Source organism: Colletotrichum fioriniae (genome assembly GCF_027942845.1).
Source record: "Colletotrichum fioriniae strain IMI 355084 chromosome Unknown scaffold_15, whole genome shotgun sequence".
Taxonomy (NCBI): domain Eukaryota; kingdom Fungi; phylum Ascomycota; class Sordariomycetes; order Glomerellales; family Glomerellaceae; genus Colletotrichum; species Colletotrichum fioriniae.
Genome location: NW_027076851.1, coordinates 302,961 through 323,742, shown reverse-complemented (window position 1 = coordinate 323,742; position 20,782 = coordinate 302,961). Strand labels below are relative to the sequence as shown.

General features: G+C 53.9%; 2 protein-coding genes across 2 annotated transcripts; one reads left to right on the top strand and one right to left on the bottom strand.

Annotated features, from left to right (window-relative positions):
• Positions 1-492: 492 nt before the first annotated feature.
• Positions 493-1,410, top strand: N0V96_010630 (uncharacterized protein; the record flags this gene model as incomplete). The annotated part of the gene is made up of 1 exon (XM_053189322.2): positions 493-1,410. One exon carries the CDS (start codon positions 493-495, stop codon positions 1,408-1,410), a length of 918 nt encoding a protein of 305 aa, XP_053053310.2.
• Positions 1,411-2,416: 1,006 nt separating this feature from the next.
• N0V96_010629 (uncharacterized protein) lies at positions 2,417-7,303 on the bottom strand (the record flags this gene model as incomplete). The annotated part of the gene is made up of 2 exons (XM_065759012.1): positions 2,417-7,158; positions 7,216-7,303. The coding sequence occupies 2 exons, from the start codon at positions 7,301-7,303 to the stop codon at positions 2,417-2,419; spliced, it is 4,830 nt and encodes a 1,609-aa protein (XP_065612322.1).
• Positions 7,304-20,782: the final 13,479 nt, after the last annotated feature.

The following is a 20,782-nucleotide window of genomic DNA, read 5'->3' as shown; positions in this document are numbered from 1 at the left end:
AGGAGAGTTCGTGATACTGCAACTCATGCTCTCCGAAACATGTGTTCGGCTTCCTTGAACCCGCGGTTGTTCAGTTTAGCCGGTTTCTATGTATTCAAATAGTGTAAACGGGAAAAATACGCACTACCCCGATGAATTAAAACTTCGTCTCGATAACGCTGTGACGGCGTAAAGCAGTCATCTTGAATCGTCCGTCTTGTCAGCGATCTTAGCGCGCGGGGAAAGTCGACATTTGGCCGTATAAGATGAGTAAACGTACATGCACCCCTGGTGGGCAGTCGTGGCGTCACATCGCATCACTCCGCGTCAAATATTAGCCGCATGTAATCGCAAAGGGCGTCAACTACAATCTTGATATTATAAACCCCACGAAACTGCATCGCAGGCATCTCACACATCTCCAGAAAGCCAAGACGTGAACAATATCAAACTGCCCCACCCAATCCCAACCAGCTCTGACTCTACAAGCTAAATACCATAACATAAGAAGCCATGACGACCTTTGAAGGCTTCTCCCCCTTCGCAGTAACAACCCAAACCTCCCCCGACGTCGTAATCCACGGCATCAAAAGCGGCGACGCCACCACCTCCTCCCTGCCTCCCTTGCTGCTCCTCCACGGCTTCCCCCAAAGTCACCACATCTGGCACAGCGTCGCAAACGCCGTCAAAGACCGCTACACCGTCATCGCAATCGACATCCGCGGCTACGGCAACAGCTCAAAACCAGATGGCATCCCTTCCTACGCTAAATCCGCCATGGCGAAGGACTGCATCGCCGTCATGGACTCCCTCGGCTTCGACGACAACACCTCCTTCTACGTCTGCGCCCACGACCGCGGCGCCAGAGTCGCGCACAAGTTATGCGTAGACTTCCCCTCCCGCATCCGCAAAGCAATCTTTTTAGACATCTGCCCCACGCTGGTGATGTACAAGACCACGAACCTCGACTTCGCAAAGGCGTATTTTCACTGGTTTTTTCTGATCCAACCATCCCCCTTGCCCGAAACACTCATCAACGCCGCGCCGCGCAAGTTTCTTGAACTCTTCATGGGCGGACGACAACTCACAGGCCTGCAAATTTTCAGAGAGGAGGATTTTGAATTCTACGCGCAGGTCATGGGCCAGCCGGAGGCCGTGAGCGCCATGTGCAACGACTACCGCGCGAGCGCGACGTTGGATTTAGAGGAAGCGGAGGCGGATTTGAGGGAGGGAAGGGTGTTGCAGACGCCGCTTGTTGTGCTCTGGGGGAAGCACGGGGTGATTGAGAAGTGTTTTGATGCGGTGGGTGAGTGGAGGAAGGTTGCTGGGGAGGGGGTTCAGGTTGAGGGGAGGAGTGTGGAGAGTGGGCATTATATTCCAGAGCAGGCGCCTGATGAGGTTGTTAAGACGATTGAGGAGTTTTTTGTGTGACTTCATACATGCCGTTGAGGTTTGGGAGAAAGGTTTTCGTGATGTGGGACTATGGGATGAGCTCTCTGGATTTAGGTAATGGAATTGCGTACATGTTTTGACCTTCACTCTGGCATTCACAGCAAAACATTACGTATAATGAACCCATGTCTTGATGTGGATGAGTTTGGGGTAATAAGGAAAGGTGCGTATTCATGTGAAGGCAGAGCCATGTAATAGTTGAGGTCATGCCGAAACAGGAGATGAAGAGGAGCAAAAAGGAAGGCAAAATTGCCTCGAGTACGATAATGACCAGAATTCCCGGCGACCAGTACGGCGTGCCTGGGCTTTGTGTCACAACTTATCGTGGCGACAGTGATAGTATTGATGGCGATGGTAGTAGGAGGCTTGGCAGGCAGTGGCACAAACTCCCATGTACATCAGCTAGACAGTCAAGTTAATCGTACTCAAAGCCTTCTTGTCTTTGGTTCAACAAAGCCTCGTTTCCAGAAGGAAGACATCTGCCAGTTCACAGCAACTTCACATACATCTAAGTAGATTATGAATGAGATCTGCTAGGGCCATTCCATGCCTTTATACCTCCACATGAGACTCGTGAGGAGGCGCCTGTTACCACCATCCATCCTACGAGACAACTCTTCAATGCTCATTCACGACTGAACCACATGGAACGTAAACAAGGTTCACAAGTGTGATTATTAGAATTGATCTGTATACGTTGGATGTAATGTAATAATCCCCTAGTACCTGATGTAGGTAAACCGAGAAAACCATATTTCCCCAAACCCCACCCCTATTGTATCCTAATGCTTCGCATCGCTTTGTGCTTCGCAAACCACCCAAAGGTTGTTAAACAAAAGAAAAATCAATCCAACTCCCCTCGCAATGCCATGGTTGTGTGTGGTTGTTATATACAGCTCCGGCAGACTGTGTCCGCCCGGAGATTAGTGTGTAGGTAGGTAGTTGATCGGTCGAGGTATTGTAGATTCGTGTGGCTGGCCCTAGTCTAATACATGACACTCTGCCGCCAGCGCTCGATAGACTGCATCTGCCCATTGTGGCCGGGTTGCATAGGCATCTGCATCTGCTGCATCGGCATAGGCGCCATACCTTGCTGCATACCCATGGGCTGCATCTGCATCGGCACACCCATGCCTCCGCCGTAGGGGTTCATGCCGTTTATGCCTCCCATGTTATTCATTCCGCCCACACCGCCAGCAGTGTAGCCACCGTATCCGCCCAGGTTCGGCTGGCTCATCTGAGCCATACCTGGATTTCCGTACACTGGATGCTGCTGCTGCATGGGCTGCTGGAAGGGCCCTCCGTAGTTGCTCAAGGCCATGCTGGAACGGTTCCATCCGCCAGGTCCCATATTGACACCTAGGCCGGCATTGACAGGTGGGAGTCCAGGCTGCGCAAGAAGCCCTCGAGCAGCTGGCCCGCTACCGGTCCCTCCGTTGGCGTCGTTGAAGGCGCCGTTCTTATAGCCGCCACTCCGCTGATTGTTCGGCCCGGTCAGGGTCTGCGGCATCTGGGCGCGGACTGCAGCCATCTTGGCCTCCTGTTCTCGAACCTTGCGCCTCTCCTGCTCGAGGCGGCGCTGCTCGTCCAGGGCAGGGTTGTAGGCAATCGGGTGGGAGTTGAGGACGTCAGCCAGACTGTGCTTCTTACGGAGCGTAGGTGCTTCAGCTTCAGCCTGGACCGGGCCGCCGCTGAGCATCATTTCCTGTTCGCGTGCCTCACGCTCGGCTTGCAGTCTCTTCCTACGCTGGCCAAGCGTCTCCTCTCCCTCCTCTGGCTGGGCCTCCTTCTCCTTGCCCTTGTCTCCAGGTTTCTTCTCATCATTATCGCCAAATTGTGCCAGGATCTCTGCAGAGAACGCTCTACTGACGGGACGGGCGTTGGGTAGGTTGTTGTGTTCGGCTTCGTCCTTGGCCCGGAGGCGTCGCATACGCTCACCTAGGGTCTCTCCCGCGGCAGCTTCGTCCTCTGACTCCTCCTCGGGCCTCAAGTGCTCGGCGGAAGGCATCTGGTTAAGACGCATCTGGCTCAGACCGGCGTTGAGGGTAAAGTTGCTCCTCTGCTTGGCCAATGTCCTCGGGGGCTCTTGGCCGTGGAGACGGGCACGACGGGCACTGAGAGGCTCATTCTCTTCCAGGTCACGACGCTCCATCAGACCCATAGGTCGATTCTTCTCGGCCACATGCGGGTTGCCGGCGTACAAGACGCCAAGCGGAACCTCGTCTTCGTCGGAGCTGTGGTCCTCCTCCTTGGCACCGTCGACTTCCCAAGCAAGGGCAATCTTCTTCTTCTCACGGTGCCTCTTCTGCGTCTCGGCAACTGCGTCCAGCTCAATGAGCGTAGCATGCATGCCGTTCTGCCCAACGTTCCGGTTCGGGTTCTGGGTGCGCATCTTGGCGTGGTACTTGCGCAACTGCAGCTCGGCGAGGAGGGTGGTGGGAGGCCCATCGAGAACTCCCGCAAACTCGTCAACTTCCTCTTCTTCCTCTTCCTCATCCGAGCCCTCGCCTTCGGCCTTTTCTCTATCCTCACCGTCGACGTGATCAGACAGAGCCTGGTTCTCTTCTCTGCTACCAGCCATTGAATTCTTCCTGGATCCATGGTCGGATTTCTTGCTGAATGGCATGAGGCCGCCCTTCTTCTTTTGCGAGGCAGCCCGAACGTGCTCTTCGGGAAGCAAGACGGTGGCGGTAGACTTGCGGTTCTTCTTCTTATCGGGGCCGTACGTCTCATTGCCCAGCTTTCCTGCAAAAGCATGGTCGGTGAAGGCACTGACAGGGGCATTGGCAGACGCATCAAGAATGCTGTCGAGCGTCGCCATCGCGGAGCCTCCCTTGACCTCGATCTGCGGTGTTGTGGACGGTAAATCGAAAAAGGCGCTCGCGCGGAGTTGTGGTGGCAGGTTGGAAGCCCTTGGCATTTTGGACTTGCGGCGTTGCGTTGGCGGGGGATCCTCTGGCATGTGTTCGGGTTCTTCACCACCACCGACAGCAGCAGCACCATCACTCGACAGTAAGGGGTCGCCCTGTTCGGATGGCACGTGGGAATCGACCGCGGCAGGTTCTTTGAGCGATGCGTCACCCGAGCGCTGTCCCTCGATGTCGTCTCCGAAAGATGACATGCCATGGCCGGCAAGCGGATCGGGCAGCCACATCTTGGACTCGCGAACCTGAGACGCTTCGGGGTCCTGGGGCAGATACTTTGCCTGGCCGAAGCCAGGGTGGCCCATGGCCTGCAGCACCTTGGAGTGCCTCGCGTTCCGGACCTCAGTCTTGGGCTTCCTAGACAGCTTGGGCGGCAAGTTGAGCATGGCGGGCACGCGAGCGGGATAGTAGAGCATTTCTTGACCGGTGAGCTCGTCAAAGTAGGACTGTGGCCGGATGGTATTCCTATTGTTTCGTGGCATACGCGGCGGCGGTGCTTCGTATTGAGGCTCTGGGATATCTGGCATCGGCATAGTGTGCGGGACGGGCATGGGCGCGTCGCCGTATTCGCTCTGCTCACGCGAGTCGTACTCGCTCCGCTCGAGATCTTCCGGCTGGCAGTGCACGCCGTCAAAGTCCCCAAAGGCATTGGTGTGGTCAAACGTCGAGGTCGATCTCGGCGTAGGCGGTCTATCATCAGAGTCTCGCCTGCCGCTGTCTCCGCCAAAGTCTAGACCAAGGCCTCCAGACTGCTGGTCCATCTCGCCAAGCAAGTTGAAGACACTGCCGCGGTTCTCTTCGTTGGTATTGGGACGACGGATAGTCGCGTCATCGTCGGCTGTCACGGGGATAGGGGCGTGATCGGCTTCGTCGAGAACACGTCCTGTAAGGGCAACGGGTTCCGACTCCGCAATCTCAGCAAGGGAAGGCTTTCCGGAGCGGGCACTCCTGGTAGACCCCTTGCCAGATCCGTGTCGCGACAAGATGGCATCCACATCGATTTCGGGGCGGCCGCGGGAGTTGTTGGAGCCGGAGCGCAGGCGGCCGGTCAAAGAGTGATTGGGAGACATGACGTAGCCGCTGGGAGAGTAGCCGCCGAGGCGGGCGTTGTTGTTGAGTTCGACGATGGAAGCGACGGGAGGGATGACGCGAAGGGGGCCGGGTTGGGCCGAGGATTCGTCGATGGGGGAGTGAGATGCGGCGAGATTGGCGGCAAGGATTGAAGAACGGCGAGAGTCGGAACGCTTCAACTCTCCATGCAAATCGCGGATGGCGTCCTCGATGGAGCTGGTCATGGACAGGCGCTCGGCCGACTTCTCGAGAGCAGCGACGTTTGTGGTGTAGGCGCCGGAGCGGCAGTTGAGGTCGGGAACGGGGTGTTTGAGGGTAAAGGTGCCCGAGTCGGATGTTGTACGAATGATTGGTTGGGCGACAGGTCGAACGAGTGTAGATGCCGAAGAGGCGTGGTTATGTTGCTGCTGTTGCAAACTGTCCTGGATCTGGGAGATGAGGCTGCTGTTGGATCGAAGGGACGAGGTGGAGATGTGACGAGCGAGAGCAGCAGGGGCGGAGAGGACAGTCGAGGAGGGTGAACAGGGGGCAAAGGAACTGGAGGTGGTGGTAGAAGTCGAGGTTGCCGGGCTCGTGATGGTGCCAGTTGCAGCAGCAAAGGATCTCGTATTGTGGTCGCTCGTATTCAGGTTGTCTGCGGTGGTGGTATTGATATTTTTCGTACGAAGGGCCAAGGGGGCAGACGCAGACGCAGAGGCCATGACTCTGCCCGTGGGCATTGGCTGCTTCTCCTGGATGGCTGCTGTTGGCGCAGCCGCTGGCGCTGGCTGGGGGCCCTGTAGCTGGAGGGACGTGCTGGCGCCATCCCTGACGCTACCGGCAGCCGTGTTCTTATCGGATCCCGTATTCTTATCGTTGCCGACCTTAGGTAAGACGTTCTTATCGGTGCCCGTATCGTTCTCGCTGCTCTCTTTTGGGCCGTCGTTGTCGGTGGTCCCTGTAATAGTCGCTATAGTGGCACCCGTAGCAGTATTCGTAGACGCTGCAGCAGTGGCAGCGGCAGCGGTAGTGCACCTGTCCTCCAGCTCCATTTCCATCTCTTCGTCTTCGTGCGCCATGCCCCGTCCCCGTCCCCTGTTCACCTGCAGCGGATCTAGCGACAGCGGCGTCGACCCGGCACGGCGCTGGCGCGGGCTCCTAGACGAAATTGCGAATGGCGGCACCTCGTCATTTTCGTACTTTTCGCACTCCTCATCTGGGTCTCCAACATTCCTTGATTCTGCTTCTATGCTGTGACCGTCACCGTCCTCCTTTTGACTTTTTCTCGAGTGCGACCCTGACCGCCATGGCCGAGACTCTATTTCCGTCGTGTCGCGTGCGCCCGAGACATTTCTCTCCTCGTCTGCGTCTGCCGCTGCCACCATTCCTGTCGTTGCCAAAGTCGTCCCCGTCGCTGCATGCGATAGTGGTGTCTCTTCGTGTAAGCTTAATCCTGAATATGCTTCTCTCGACCTCGATCTCGTCCTAGTCTTCTGTGTATGCGTTGCCATCGTCGTTGCTGTCGGTGGTGACGTTGACCTCTGCTGGTCGCGGAATTTCGAGCTACTCGTCGTCTTGGCCTCTCCTACCGCGCTACTACTACCGCCAAAGCTCAAGTCGAAATCGCGATCGGGAAACAGGTCGCTGTCCATGGACAGAGGCGTGAAGCTCTTGTCGGCAAGAGACAAAAAATTGGCGGGACTGGGCGTTGCTGTGGCGGATACGGACGGCTGCGATGACGAGGATGCGAGGTCTTTTGTGAAGTCTCGGTCTTGTGCTCTTGTTTTCGTTCTCGTTCCCATTCCCATACCGCCTGCTGCTGCATCTGCGTCGCTGTAGTCTGAGCCCATGGACGACGTCGAGGACCTGCGCACCGAGGCGTAGGCTGCGTGCGCCATTGCCGCGATGGAGACTCAAAACGAGTTTTGGGCGCAGCAAAAACAAAATTATAAGCACGGTAAAACGTCGTCAATGTCTGCTTGGTTTGCGACTTTCCCGGTTCCGTCGAGTCTGGGGTGCGTTTGTTTGGCGGGCGGTGATGATAGGATGGCGTTTCCGAGTCGCGGTCCCTGCGTAGGCGGTGCACCTTTGTCCAACTCTGTCGTCTGGAGTGAGAAGTGGTTGCTGACCTGTTGATCAACGGTGATCGAGAATTCACTTGGATGCGCCGACGATGGGATGAAATCGTGGCGCTTGGTGCTCTTGTTCACTCTTGTTGTTTGCTCTCTGCTGTAGGTATGTGGTCTGTGATATGGCCCTGCTATTGGTGGTTTTTGGTGATACAACAATTTAACTCTTTTGTTTCGTTGTGCAGCGGTGGAATTGCTGCTGCTGTCTTTGCTGTTGTGGCTACTGCTGGTATTGCCTTTCTTCTTCTCGTTGCTTCAATCTGCAAACCTGGTGACAGTGACGTAGCGCGCGAAACATGGAGGATCTGCTGCAAGTGTCGAGGGTTGCTTCGTCGTAGCATCCGGTGCCAAAGAAGGCGGTTCGTCGGGAATGCGCCGGTGCAAGGACCGCAAGTTTCCAAACCCGAGTGTTTCTTTCGTCGCAGAGTGCTGAGGTGCTGTGTTGATGGATGGTGGGTTGAAGGTAAGGTACCGGTGGCTGCGCCGAGGGGGTATAAGCCGAATAAGAGACGAATAGACAGAAACCAAAAAGGATTGTAGAAGACTCTGCTCCGTAGGCACAGACAAGTTATTGGAAGCCAAGATATCGTCCTGCTACAACCTGCGCCTCCTTTGCAAGAGAGAGAAAGATGGATAGAGTGTGAGAGTATGTAAGAGAGCGAGGATGAATGAGTGAGAGCAGAGTGAGAGAAAGATGAGTAAGTTGCGAGTGAGCTGCACTGCAATGTCCGAGGACGAGTGACGACGATGGGGGACGGATGAGATGGGACGGATTCGGAGAGGGTGGGAAAGGGTGTGTAGATATTGAGCCATGCTATGGATGGATAATGGAAACACTGCTGTGTAGTCCCACAAAGAGCGAATGCTGGCTGGGTGTGGATGAGATGGGCACCACACTTGTCACTCACTGGGCATATTCACCTGCTCACTCACTCACTCATTCACACCCACTGCGGTGGACTGGGGATGGGATGGGGAACTCTGAACGGGGACGGATACAGCAAGGCAAAAGATAGCGCACGCGCGCGCTCGCCGGGCAGGTTCAAGGGTGGATGGACTACGGAGTAAGGTACTGGGCAGCGAACAGGATGTTCCCAAGGTCTGGAACCACCCAATTCAAGGAACAAGGAACATGGCAGCACCAGGTCTAGCAGATCATGGTTCCTCTCTCTATCTCTCCTCCCGTCCCGTCTATGTTTCTCTGTACCTATCTGTCTCTCACTCTTTCATCTTCTCATTCTTCACCTGAGATCCTAAGTAGGAAAGATGAACAAGATAGACGCACACGCCCCTCCGTTCAAACTTCAACCCCATGCGTGGCCCCAAAAGATAAGGTCTAACTGCCTCTGACTTGGCTCTCTCTCTTTTTTTCAATAACAACCCCAGGCCACGCGGTGTGATACGGTGTACACGTGTAAAGCACTCCGTAAAAGTGAGATAGTTTCCGGGGTTGCAAAAAAAAAAAGAAGATGGTATCCGCAGAGAGACACGGACGGCCATCTCATCAAACGCACGCGCGCATGTCTGGGATCAAGCAAACAAATCGGCCGGGGTGGTTGGCCGACAGCTACTGCGTAGACACACTTTTGACAACGAGCCTTTCGAGGTTGAAGATACGTACTCATGATTGACAGCTGGTCAAACTACTGCGTAGAACAACAAAGCAACTCCGCCTCCAGGATTAAGGATCCCGCCTTTATTTTTCCCCCTCTATTCATCGTCTTCAGCTGGTCCGGTTTGAACAAGTCCCAGTTCCAGACCACGTCCAATCCGAATTCAGAAATTGTTTGTGAACACTCTAGAGTCTAGTGCCGTAGTATCTTACTGGATGCCGGTGTAGGGGGGTGTGAATTTGTCCCCATAAGGAAATACGAGAAACTCTTGTACTGCGTAATGAGTGAACCCCAACTTACAGTAGGTAAACTGAAAACCCGCAGCTGTATATCCCGGTGTAATTTTCCAACATGGTATTCCTTTTGGTGGTCCGCGGGGCCTTGGTTTTTCTCTGGTCAAATAGCGACGGGCTAGTATGTAAGCGGCCTGTTTTCGATGTGGAGGTCGCGGGATTGGATGAGAGAGGATGTGCCCGCCGCCGCCGCCGCCGCCTTTTACTGCAGTATCCGTACCTAGTAGGCACTGGGTTCTGCGCTTGTTCCCCAGAGGAAGCCGATTTTGAGATAGACGGCCCACGGACGGTATCAAACAGAGGAACAAAGATGAAGCCTGCGGGGATGAACAAAGCAATGGCAACATCGCCAACTGGACTGCGGCATCTTGCCTGCTAGACCTTTCCCAAATTCCTCCCCCAGGTCCCCTTCCCCCTGAAACTTTAAACAAAACCAAAAAGCTCGGGCTAAGAGACGTTGACAGGTGAGCTTCCGACAAGGCCACTCCCTGAAGAGATTCCCCCTCGTGGGCAATGAGAAAAAGCTTCGCGGTCTGCAGGTGAAAGCCGATGAGGAGAGCATATTAAAGCTGACGCATTCTCGTCATCAAAGTGACAAAGTCTCCGTGTCTCTAAACTCTGCGATCCTTCTGCTCAACTAGAACTTTCTATCCGTACATGCGCGGTTTTTCCCCCTTTGCTGGACAACGCTGCCATGGTGACTCCCTTCCTTTCGCCGCCGCTTCAGACAAACCCATCCTCCGTGTCTCTCGGCGTTGCTTGGGAGCAATCCGTAAAATCGGGTACTGCCCCTCGTCTTTCCCGGGCGACGAATAAAAATCACATCAGGGAAAAAAACGTCCGAGTCGCAGAAGAAGAAACGATAAGAGGGTTCTTCCCCGTCAGGGGCACGCAGCAACGAGGCACACGACACACAGCGCAAACAGGGATATTGCCCTGGGCAGAACGGCAGAGTACGAAAAAGGAAACAGTCCATAGAAAACCTTGGGTACGGAGGTACAGAGCAATTCGTACCTGCAAAACGTGGATCACTCTTGTTCACCCCCACCACCACTGACTGGCTCCGTAAGGATGACGATGATGTCGTTCCTGGATCTTTCTTTTCTTTTTCTTTTTTCCCGCCTTTTTTTGCGGTCCCGCTCGCGCTATTGAAGACCAAAGGTTCAGGGGTTGATGGACGGCCTTGACGGCTCATACTCTGCCCCATCGCGTTGCCTGGGCAGAAGAAGAAGGGCTGTGCCTGATCATCGGATTACCGAATGGGTTGCTAGACGCGCGGAAAATGAGGCGGCAACACATCACTGTGAGAAAAACTTATGAAAACAAACTTCGTGAGATGAGATGACAAGAGTCAAGTGAAATAGGTTTGGGGCCAATTTCGAATTGGTCCATATAGAGCAATCTTTCATTCTATTGGCTTGTGAAAAAGTCAAATGAGACGAAAACTACACCAATCCACATGGAAGGATGAGAGAGAGAAGAGTGGCTTTGCGTTATCTGTGCCCTCGATATCGTGGCTGATCATCGCGAATGTGAGAGATGAGCTAGCAGCAGCCAGGGGATGTGATTGAGTGAGTGAGTCTACATACTGTATCCGTAGTTCGCATGAGATGAGACGCAATGTGACGGACTTATCAGCGAGAAAGAAACACACCGAGACCTGCGTCAGTTCAGGGAAATTAACCCTCCAAAAGTTTGAAGCGATACAAAGCCCCTCGAGCAAATCATTAACCTTGGTCTCATCTTCCTTATCGCAAGGAAATAGCCCCCAATAGGCAATGGTCGGTCAGTGTCACAACGCAGCGGTAGCCCCCCGCGCTTGCGCTTACTTCCTTAGTCTCCGGCCTGCCATCGCATCCCAAGAGAGGCCGGCCGACGCCACATGCTGCTGTCCGGAAACTCCAAGGTTCAGACTTTGGAGCACTCCCCTCCAACATGAACGTCCACTGCTAACGGCGGTCTGGGGCTGAGAAGCATGGGCTGAACAACGCATGCGGACCCAAACCAAGTTCACGTTGACGACCAGGCTGTCAGTCTTCCTTTTCGTCTCTGGGCACTCGAATGTCTCGGCTGTTCAGTCTGGCGTGCGTGCGTGCGGCATCTACGTAAAGCAAAGAGGTCGCAGAATCGCAAGGAAAAGCCGAGCCGGCTGGTTCCTCCGGAGCATCATGTTTCCCAGGCCCCCGGAAAACCTTGGCCTACATCACGGCAACGGGCATGAAGAGTAGAGATGGGACTCGGAGGGCTCCAGACGAGTCCCCCGAGCTCCCCAAGCTTCCCAAGTCCCGGTAGCCGAGAGTTCTCCAAGGAATAGCGGATATCATACGCGCGTAATTGGGTCTCACTTACTCACATCTCTCTACTCGCCCGTCAAGACATCTCCATGATTCATCTAGAGCATCCGCATGATGCGTCTCTTCCTCCGCAGAATCCGAGAGAGGCCCTCAAACCCACATATCGACTTCCCGAAACCTCACAAGACACACCAAGGAGTGGGAAACATAGGGCCCCAGGCCCCCAATTCTATGCCTGTGAGAATCGTCCGCTTCCCACTTTCCCAGCTCCCAAGTTCCCAGCAAGTGCAGACAGAACCCGACATGAGGGAAAATATCCTCCGATGCGTGCCGAACGCCGAAAAAAAGGCATGGCAAGGGGGAGGGGGGAACTAAACATGCCAAACTAAGGCAACATATGCTCAAGTGGGCAAAAGGCACGTCCGAACCGCATACCCGCCCCCCGTTCCATCCGTCTGAGCGTATTTCTTAGTCCCATGCCCGTCTACAGATACGCTGGACAAATCGTCATCTTGCATTGAGGTCTCCAGATTATAGGGTAGCGTTTTTCGCTCTCCCATCCTGTTGGAGACTTGGAGTTGACAATAGCGACAGTTAGTCCCAAGAAACCATTTACAGTAGCGCCCATTCCGGCCCTCCCGTCTTGCCCGTCGTCTTTGCACAGGCGATATCTCGGCCGTGCTCACCTTGGACAGCTCACCGCAACATCGTGAACCGAGATCTCGATCTTCCCATGCTCGTATAGTCAACCAAAGACTCTCAAAACCTAGGGTGGGAATTCCCAATCGCAGAAAGTTTCGAACGCTGACACTCGGGTACTTTTTCTGAGCCCACCCATGTAAGCCGGACCTAAACATAAGGTCACCATTATGGCAAAAAAAAAAAACCTGGTCTCGTCTAGACTACCACCCCTCGTGATCCAACCATAACCCCCAATACTACCCCTCAGACTCGAGTCGAGAGAATTAAGCCAGCCAGCCAACACACCTCCCGGGCGCACCTCATGCAGCCACGCAGCCACGCAGCCACGATCACGCTGGCACCAGCAGTTTGCAGCCTGTAGGTTCGCAGCGGGGATGGCGTCGTGGCGACCACAACCAACCCAGACACACGCCGCGTGGCTTTGCGCCTCTCTCTCTCCGCATGTTCCCATCTCTTTCTGTGTCTCTACTCCACAAAGAAACGCTTCCACAAGGTGTAAAACCAATTGAGGAATGCAAAGAGTGAAGAACGCCCCCGGATCTACGCGCCTGCCTACCTTTCATTCTCTAAGCTCGCCTAGAAACATATCCAAGCCGTCAACAATTGTCTATCCAATTGGATGCACAGAGAGGCAAAGCCCCGAGACTCTGTCGATGCTCGGCTGTAGCCATACAAAAGCCCGTCATACGGTCGAGTAAGTACACTCACATCACCCGCGCCGCAAGTCGGAAACCACATCAATTTCGTCGGCCAAGGACACCATCACCCGCCGGTCCGCCTGCTTTCGGCAACGGCACGCTCTCAGCATTGGCAGCCAGAGAACCGACGAACCGCAAAGCGACAGTGACTCATGAGCTTGTCTGAATGCCGTTTGATGTTTTGAACCCATTCTTGTGTCTTCGGGACCGGTAATCCCACCCCGGGTCCCGGATCTTTTGACAAGATGGAATCCGTCCTTCTTTAGAGTGAACTTGCTCGGCACTTTATGAGGCGACACAGTTACGCTGTCTTGCTTCCCCGCGAACACGTTGAAAAATTTTCCATAATACACTTCGAAGCCTCCAGTCGACTACTGAATGGGGAGCACTCCGGATGCAATCGCTAGAGTCGGGAGGAAACACAAGCCTTGCTTTACCTACAGGGTTAAGGAGACCAACCTCTCACACCGCAAACCTTTGGCCTTCGCTCCGTGCCAAACCAACACCGGACCTGACCAACCGCTCCCACCAGTCCGTGCCCTCCGCCACGACGGCCCTCTCTTCGGAAGGGAAATTTCAATGCGGTTCCTCTTAGGCTCCTGACTTCTCTCAAACTCTCTTCACCTTTCTCTCACGAGCAGCCGCGGCCGTGAGCGGATCGGGATCGGTAGACATGTCATTGATTCAACTTCACTCATCCAAGTAGTAGCACTTACTAAACACCCCTGCCATCCCGTTCGTCCAAGAATGTACCGATGCTGCTTTCAGTAGAGCAGTTCGCAAGCAGCATGATAAGGCCCGTCGTCCAAACAATGTCCAATTTGATTACCTACTCCATACTGCGTACACCTTTGAGGTAATTAACCCACAAACTCTATTCCATCCAAATCCAGATGGGGGAGGGAACCCGGAGACCTGACTCGCAAACTGAAGAAAAAAAGATGAAAGTCCAACCGACCCGGCGTCCTGGAAACCTTGAACCCGGAACCATACCCATTGCCCCGGATTCTCCAAAGGTTGAACCATGTTTTTCCAACGGTCAGGTCTTTTTTGGTGAAACCCCCATCTCGCCGCATGAATCCGTCAAAATCCGGTACGAACAACTCTCTTGATCTTCTTTACAACAGCCCAAGTAGCTTCAAGGTCACAACACCTGATAAAATCACGCAACGATGGCGACTGTAAAAAAGAAGGTCCAAGTCCGTGCGCGCAAGAAAGGAGTCAATAGCGCGATGTGTGATCCCGTAGCCCGCAGGCCACGGAAGGCCGCCGCAAAGATAAGCGACGGGATCGTGGCGGCGACGGCCCATCAAGACCGAGACCAAGGAACCGGGGCGACTCTGCGATTCTCGCGCCCAGAGCCTTTGCAGGTTTTTCGCGTGCCCCAACTCGCGATGCCTCTAATCTGGTATTCGGACTTGGCTATCATGAGCTTGTGATAACGCCAGGTGGAGGGTGCAAGCCTTCCTACTTTCAATATCACGTTTTCTCATTTCTCTCGCTATCGCAATCCACGAGTGGTCGAATAAAATTAGGAGATTGGAATCCACCCGAGCCCAGAGGTGTGTCTAATTTCACAGTCTGATAACGTCTCTCTGATTGTCGTGACAGATAACCGACAGAACAAGGCCTTTCATGTACGTCCCGTACTTCGTAAATGAGTCCGTACATCGTCATGCAGGTCCCGCCCGTCTCATCACATTTGACAATCTCGGCAGGCAGTAATCCTACGGCACAGGAACCGTAAACGACCAAACGTCACCTCCGACGCATGGCCACGAAATGAGACGCGGCCGTATCAAGATATCAACTTCATCCGCGCTGAGCTCCCCCGTTCGGGGGATGACAAGATGTCTGGTTCTCTGGTCTTGTTTCGATTCGTCGTATCAGTATCCGTAGATCATGCCATATAGCGCCCGTTCAGAAAAGAAAGAAGGAGCGTGTCTCCTGTCTCGTGCTTATCTCCTTATGCATGCGTCGGGCCAAGATTTCCAACTCCTATTAGGTATAATACTAGAATACGCCGATGGCTGCAGGAACGCAATTTCCTCAACGTCTTTGCATGATGCTTGTCTCATCTGCACTGCTGCATCGCGTAAAGCGTTGGAAATGATGCAGTCTGTCAAGACCGAAGGGTAACGCCGGCCGCATATGTACGAAGCAGAAGCAACACCAGAAGCAGCAGCAGCAGTAGTAGCACATACGACCTAGCTTTCTTGCAGCCGCTCATCTCCCTGGTCTATCATCGTCATTCTCATGAAATATTCTCCCTGACTTGATCAAGTTACCGATAACGCCTCTCATCAACCCAGAGCATCGCTGGCCGGCCATTACGAGACGCTCGCCCGTGGTATTCTGGGTGCTTCTCAGGCTATGACGATGTTCTCATTGTGATGCTCCTATCCTGTTGCCTCTGTCCAAGCATTTGTAGCGTTAGAGTGGTTAGTCGTTGGCTTGCCAAGTCACTTTTGCTTTTGTTTCCCATCTTGTGTGTCCGGGGACCAGAGTCGCGGTGCCATGAAATGAGCCTGCTTTCTGGTTCAGAACGTCTTCAAAGCAACGTAGACTTGATAACGCCAGTAATAAAAACAAGTGATAGGAGCCTGTTGGCAAGATTGAGAAGCTGTACATCACAAACAATCGGTTTTCCTTTGTGGATTTCCTACTACAAACAAGGCCGAGAGATAGGCTCATAAGGTAGGAAGAACCCAAGGATGAGAGACTGGTGCTATGGGCCAAATCCGCCTTCCTCGAGAATCCTCTTGGGCTTTTCTGTAACCATAAGTAGTCTGCGTCCATACCATAGAGCTGTCTGACTGTGTACACGGCCAAGCAAGATTCCGGAGCAACCACTGTGACACATAGGAGGCTGTTAGCAATCTTCTAGTCTCGGGGTAGAATCTCCGTAAGCGTTATAAACCCGAAATCGGCGGCGTGATGGGTTGTGCACCCAAGGGAAGCCGGTTGGTTGAAGTGGTATCCTCCTCCCAGGCTACTACTGGATACGCATCAATATGCTGCTTGACGGTGCTAGCTCACTGGACATTGTTACTTCAAACACTACAAACCTCTGGTAACTTATCACACCTCGTACAAGGTAGGCCCTGACTTATTCCTTTGCCCGCTAAGTGTGGATGGCATGTAGCACTGCAGACCAGCAGTGGGGGAGTTGCGAGCACAACATACGAAGCCTCGCTACTGTTCATGGTAAGCGCCATTGAGGAATATATTGGGCTCGTGTTTTTGAATGCGACACTGACATGAAGATGGCCCTTAGATTGGCAGCGTGATGTGACAGCCGGTTGAGAAGTGGACAATGCAGAAGAAAGATTAGCATGTCTGAAAGACGACTGTGATATGCAAGATATCAGTGTCATAATTCATCATGACGAGTAGGGCGCCGGCTACAAGGCCTTTGTCCACGCGTGGACATGTATTGTCTATTGCAACTATCAGCTCTTGTCGATGTAGCAGGATGTGATTGACGATATAAAGCTGTCGTCTCGAGTACTTCAATGTAGCATTCTAATCTTCTCCACTCGTCCGTTTGGGAATACCTCAAACCGCCTGTCTGGCGACTTGTCTGAGGCGCACCATCAAGAGATACAAAGGCGTAAGAGCCCTTCTCCTTCTTCACTTATCTCGCTATATTAATTCGTGAGCTCTTCATCTCACAAGACTTTGCGTAGACGTCTTGGGTATGAGCCCTCGAGACGTTTCGCATAGTTGATCGCCTGGATCTTCCTAACATGACGGTAGAACTCGCGACCAGAAACGTTCCTTGCGACATCGTAAACCATGCGATGCTCTGGCCTATCACGGTGCTGTGAACAATGTTGCTCGAGCACTCAAATTACACTTCTGAAGACAAGTTGGCCCGATATCCAACTAAGACGGTAGATATAAGGCACTATCAACTCTACTCCCCTCTCCTTTCATCTTAAAATCCTCCAACCAAGGTTCGATAACTTTCATCCGAGATGATGGCGCTGGCAATATGATCCGACTTAATAGGTCCCTCAAACATCTCCAGTTGTGTCGGATAGAAACCCAAGTGCCGCTTCCTCGACGAGTCAGGACGGCCTGTACCCGTCGGCGGGCGGACCAAGTGGAGTCGTAAACGCGGAGACAAAGTCTATCCTAGCCGACCGGTCGGTCCCGGGTGCAGCCGGCAGCACATCCTATTGAGCCGTTCCGGCGTCACATGGGACTTCCGGGGCTGGGAAGAGGGGAGAGAGGTCGAACCCCCGGACGGAAGGCCAGGTCCCAGAGTAGGAATGCCCAGGCCCGCGACTCAGCGTGGAGCGGGCACCAAGCCGGTTGGCTGCACCACCCCTTCCGGATGGACACCGATTCTGACTAGTCTCAACAGAAAGGTCTCTGAGCGGTGTGTGTCAGATGCATCAGAGTCTTTTAGCGGCCGCATCGAAGCATCGAGTCGGCCAATAACGTCGGATTTGAGTCCCTGATTATCACGAGAACTGACTTCTCTGCATGTGGCTTGCAGCTGGAGGGTGGTATCATGGCGAGCGCGCGTGGCGGGAAAAAGCAGCAATCAGGCACGTGTGCAATTGCACCGCTCTAGGTGCTCGGGAAAGAAGCTGAAAGTGCGGGCAGCAATGAAGTCGTCGTGAGTTCTCACCGATCAAGACGGCCGGGGTTCATGCCTTGGCTCAGGTGAAGTTGGACTCGAGTGGAATCTCTGCGGCTGCCCTTTCTATAGCTTCATGCGTCGCAATGGGGTTCCTGCGGACGAACTCAGCTAACGGTGCGTTGTCTGTTACTGGGTTCATCCATTGCCCAGGTAGCGTTCTTTAGCGGCAAGATAGCCTCATGCCGCTATCGGTGAACTCTGGAATTCTTGTCATCATCGGAAAGACCAGACTGTCGTTTGCATGACGGTGGTAACACCAAAAAGTTTCACGTATGGGGGAGCAGAGATAACGAAACAAGGGCATTGCAAGTAGGTTGCCGTGGGGAGACTCCAAGGTCTAGACAGCGGTGTGGGGGTTCAGCCATTCATGGGGGCCGGCGATCGTCGGTGAGCATGCTTGCTTGCCCCGGATACTGGTACGGAGTACGGATATCTAGTGGTGGACTGTTGGTTTTGATTCAGATCATCAGATGAGGCGCGTGTCGAGTGCCGGCCGAGATATGTAGGTGAGAAGAAGCGACCCCCGTGGGCCGTGCGGAAACGGACAAGAAGTGACTGTTAGGAACGTGATGTGACGCTGACCGACGTTGAAGGTTGTCGTTGCCCAGCTCCTCGCTCAACGTCTTGGGCTCGCCTTCGTGGGTAGAATGTGGGATGCTTTCAGTCTTGGACCGATGAGCTGGCACAGCTGGCAAGCTCTGGACAATGCGTATCTTTGGACAATGGACGGGTCGATTGCGAACTTTGGTGGCTCAATAGGCCCAACTGCCTGATCCCGAAGCGGCAGTCGTCCGATGTTTCCAAGTTCCCAAGAAAACATGGCGTCAGTTGAGGTGTCGGGTAGTGCCTGGTAGTGCAGCGCGACGACAACGAGTGACGCTCAGCGGGAGGCTTCCCCGAAAGGAGCCATCCCTGGTGAGGTCCATAACATATTGAAATGGCATGCCCGGAAGCATCGTGAGTTGGGCTGCGGGCATTGCAAAATGCTTCGGTCAGGGTTTGTAGCTAATCTCAGGGCTTGACTCGCAAATAGAACCTCAGCCACGTCAGCGCCTCATTACCTCATCTTAACAATACGGTATCCCCGGGCTGCGAGATTACCCCAGGTCTTCAGAGAAATGACGTCCCCTACAGTGGACAGAGTGAGCATTCCTGGGGAGCTGCCCCGTACTCTGGCGATGAGGGCGTCGTGAGTGTGACAAGAGACAACATAAGCCTTGCCCTTCTGTTGTCTTTTCAAGGTGGGAGGCGGAAGACGGAGCGACAGTACGGATATAATTGTTGAATGGAACGCTGGGATGCTAGCGCCAGTGCAGGGGTACTTGATCGGTGAGAAGCTTCCGAGAGAACCAAGCCAAGAGGTACCTCACCCAACGCGATCCGATGCAAAGGTAAACAGAAGGGGCAGCTGGACGCTGCTGAGCCAGTGGTGAGTGGCCTTGTGACAGAGCTCTCGAATCCATCGTGTGCTATCGAGGGCTGGTAATGAGTCGCAGAGTCGCAGAGAAGAGGGCACGAAAGTCTAAGTTTTTAAAAGTTCGGCTGGCAGAAGCTTTAGCGGGCTGTGAAGCGGCCTAGTTTGATGGGCATGGCCGCATTGGGGACAGATCCGGGGGCGAACAGACGCCATTTCCGTCAAGTCTGACACGCTGTTGTCTCTAGGGGCTCCTCTCCTCTCCATGTTATTGTATTGGCTTTGATTGTGGTGAAGGTCGAGATCGCGGTCGAGGTCGAGGCCGTGAGACAGAAGGCGGCGAAAGTTTGAGGATGCTGGCGCTAATGACCAACGTCTTTTGTCGTTGACGGGCTCTCGCTGCGCAAGCCAAGCATTCCTCATGGCTCTGGTGTGGTTTGTGATGGTCTGGTGCCAGACAGTCGTCTGCTGTGCTCAGCGGTGCCCACTGCCCGCACCTATTAGTGCTCACCTAGTTCTGCATGATGCCGCTGTGTGTTTGCTGTCGGTGCTCGATAGTCGATAGTCGACACTTGAGTGCTCGTGGGTCCCCCAAGGGGAGAGCGAGGCTGGCCCGGGTTCCAGGCTAGGATAGCATGCACAATAACGGGTCATGGACATGGCTGTGATTCTCGGGTCGAGCTCGTCGTACTAAGCGGGACATCTATGGATACATATATCCGTACGGAGTAGAGTCAGACTCTGAGAGTCCGAATTAGCCAAGAGAGACAATGAATGATGTCAGGGACCTTGGTAGACCGGTAGGTACGGATACGGATATCTTGTGGCGTACGTACGGCGTACGGCGTAGGTACTGGATTGTGATACTCTGAACTGTACGAATATCCGTATTGGCGGTAGAGGAGACGCAGGAAGACGTAAAAACTGTGCGGTAAGTCAGCTGGAGCGTGGCTCGGGGCTCTGTTACCTGCCCTGCCCTGGAGCGATCGCCTCCCAAGTCAGATCAGGTGGCCTTGGTGCCCACCTTATTATGTTAAGGGTACGAGAGGAAATGCGGGCAAAGGGGGGAAACGAGAGAAATGGGTGCTCTGGAGGTGGTCTCTGGAGACTGGAGACGGACAGAAGACTGGAGATTTCGGGGAATGGGAAACACAATTGCGTACTGTGGCAAGTAGTATTAAAACACGCGACCAAAAAGGACCCTTGTGGGCATCCATCCGAGCAGATTTAGTTGAGCCGCCGATACGGTCAAGGTACAAAACGGTATGGGCAATCGAGAGAATAATGGTGAGGTGTCGTGGATATTCAGGGGCGCAAATGCTCAATGGGCGGAGGGAGCGGCGGGATCAGCATGTACCTGCAAGGTGTGGCTGGCTCCGGCTGTGACTGTGTTTGTCTCCGGTTGCTCACCTTTCTCCAGACTGGAGAGGCAGAAGTTGGAGAGAGACACTGGAGGTTGTGCGTGCACACTGCAACAGCGGGGAGAGCGGGCGGGGGCATTGTGCGACATCGGGCGTGTTTCTGACAAAGTCGAGTCTGGACTTTTTTTTTTTTTTTTTTTTGAATGTTTTAATGATTTA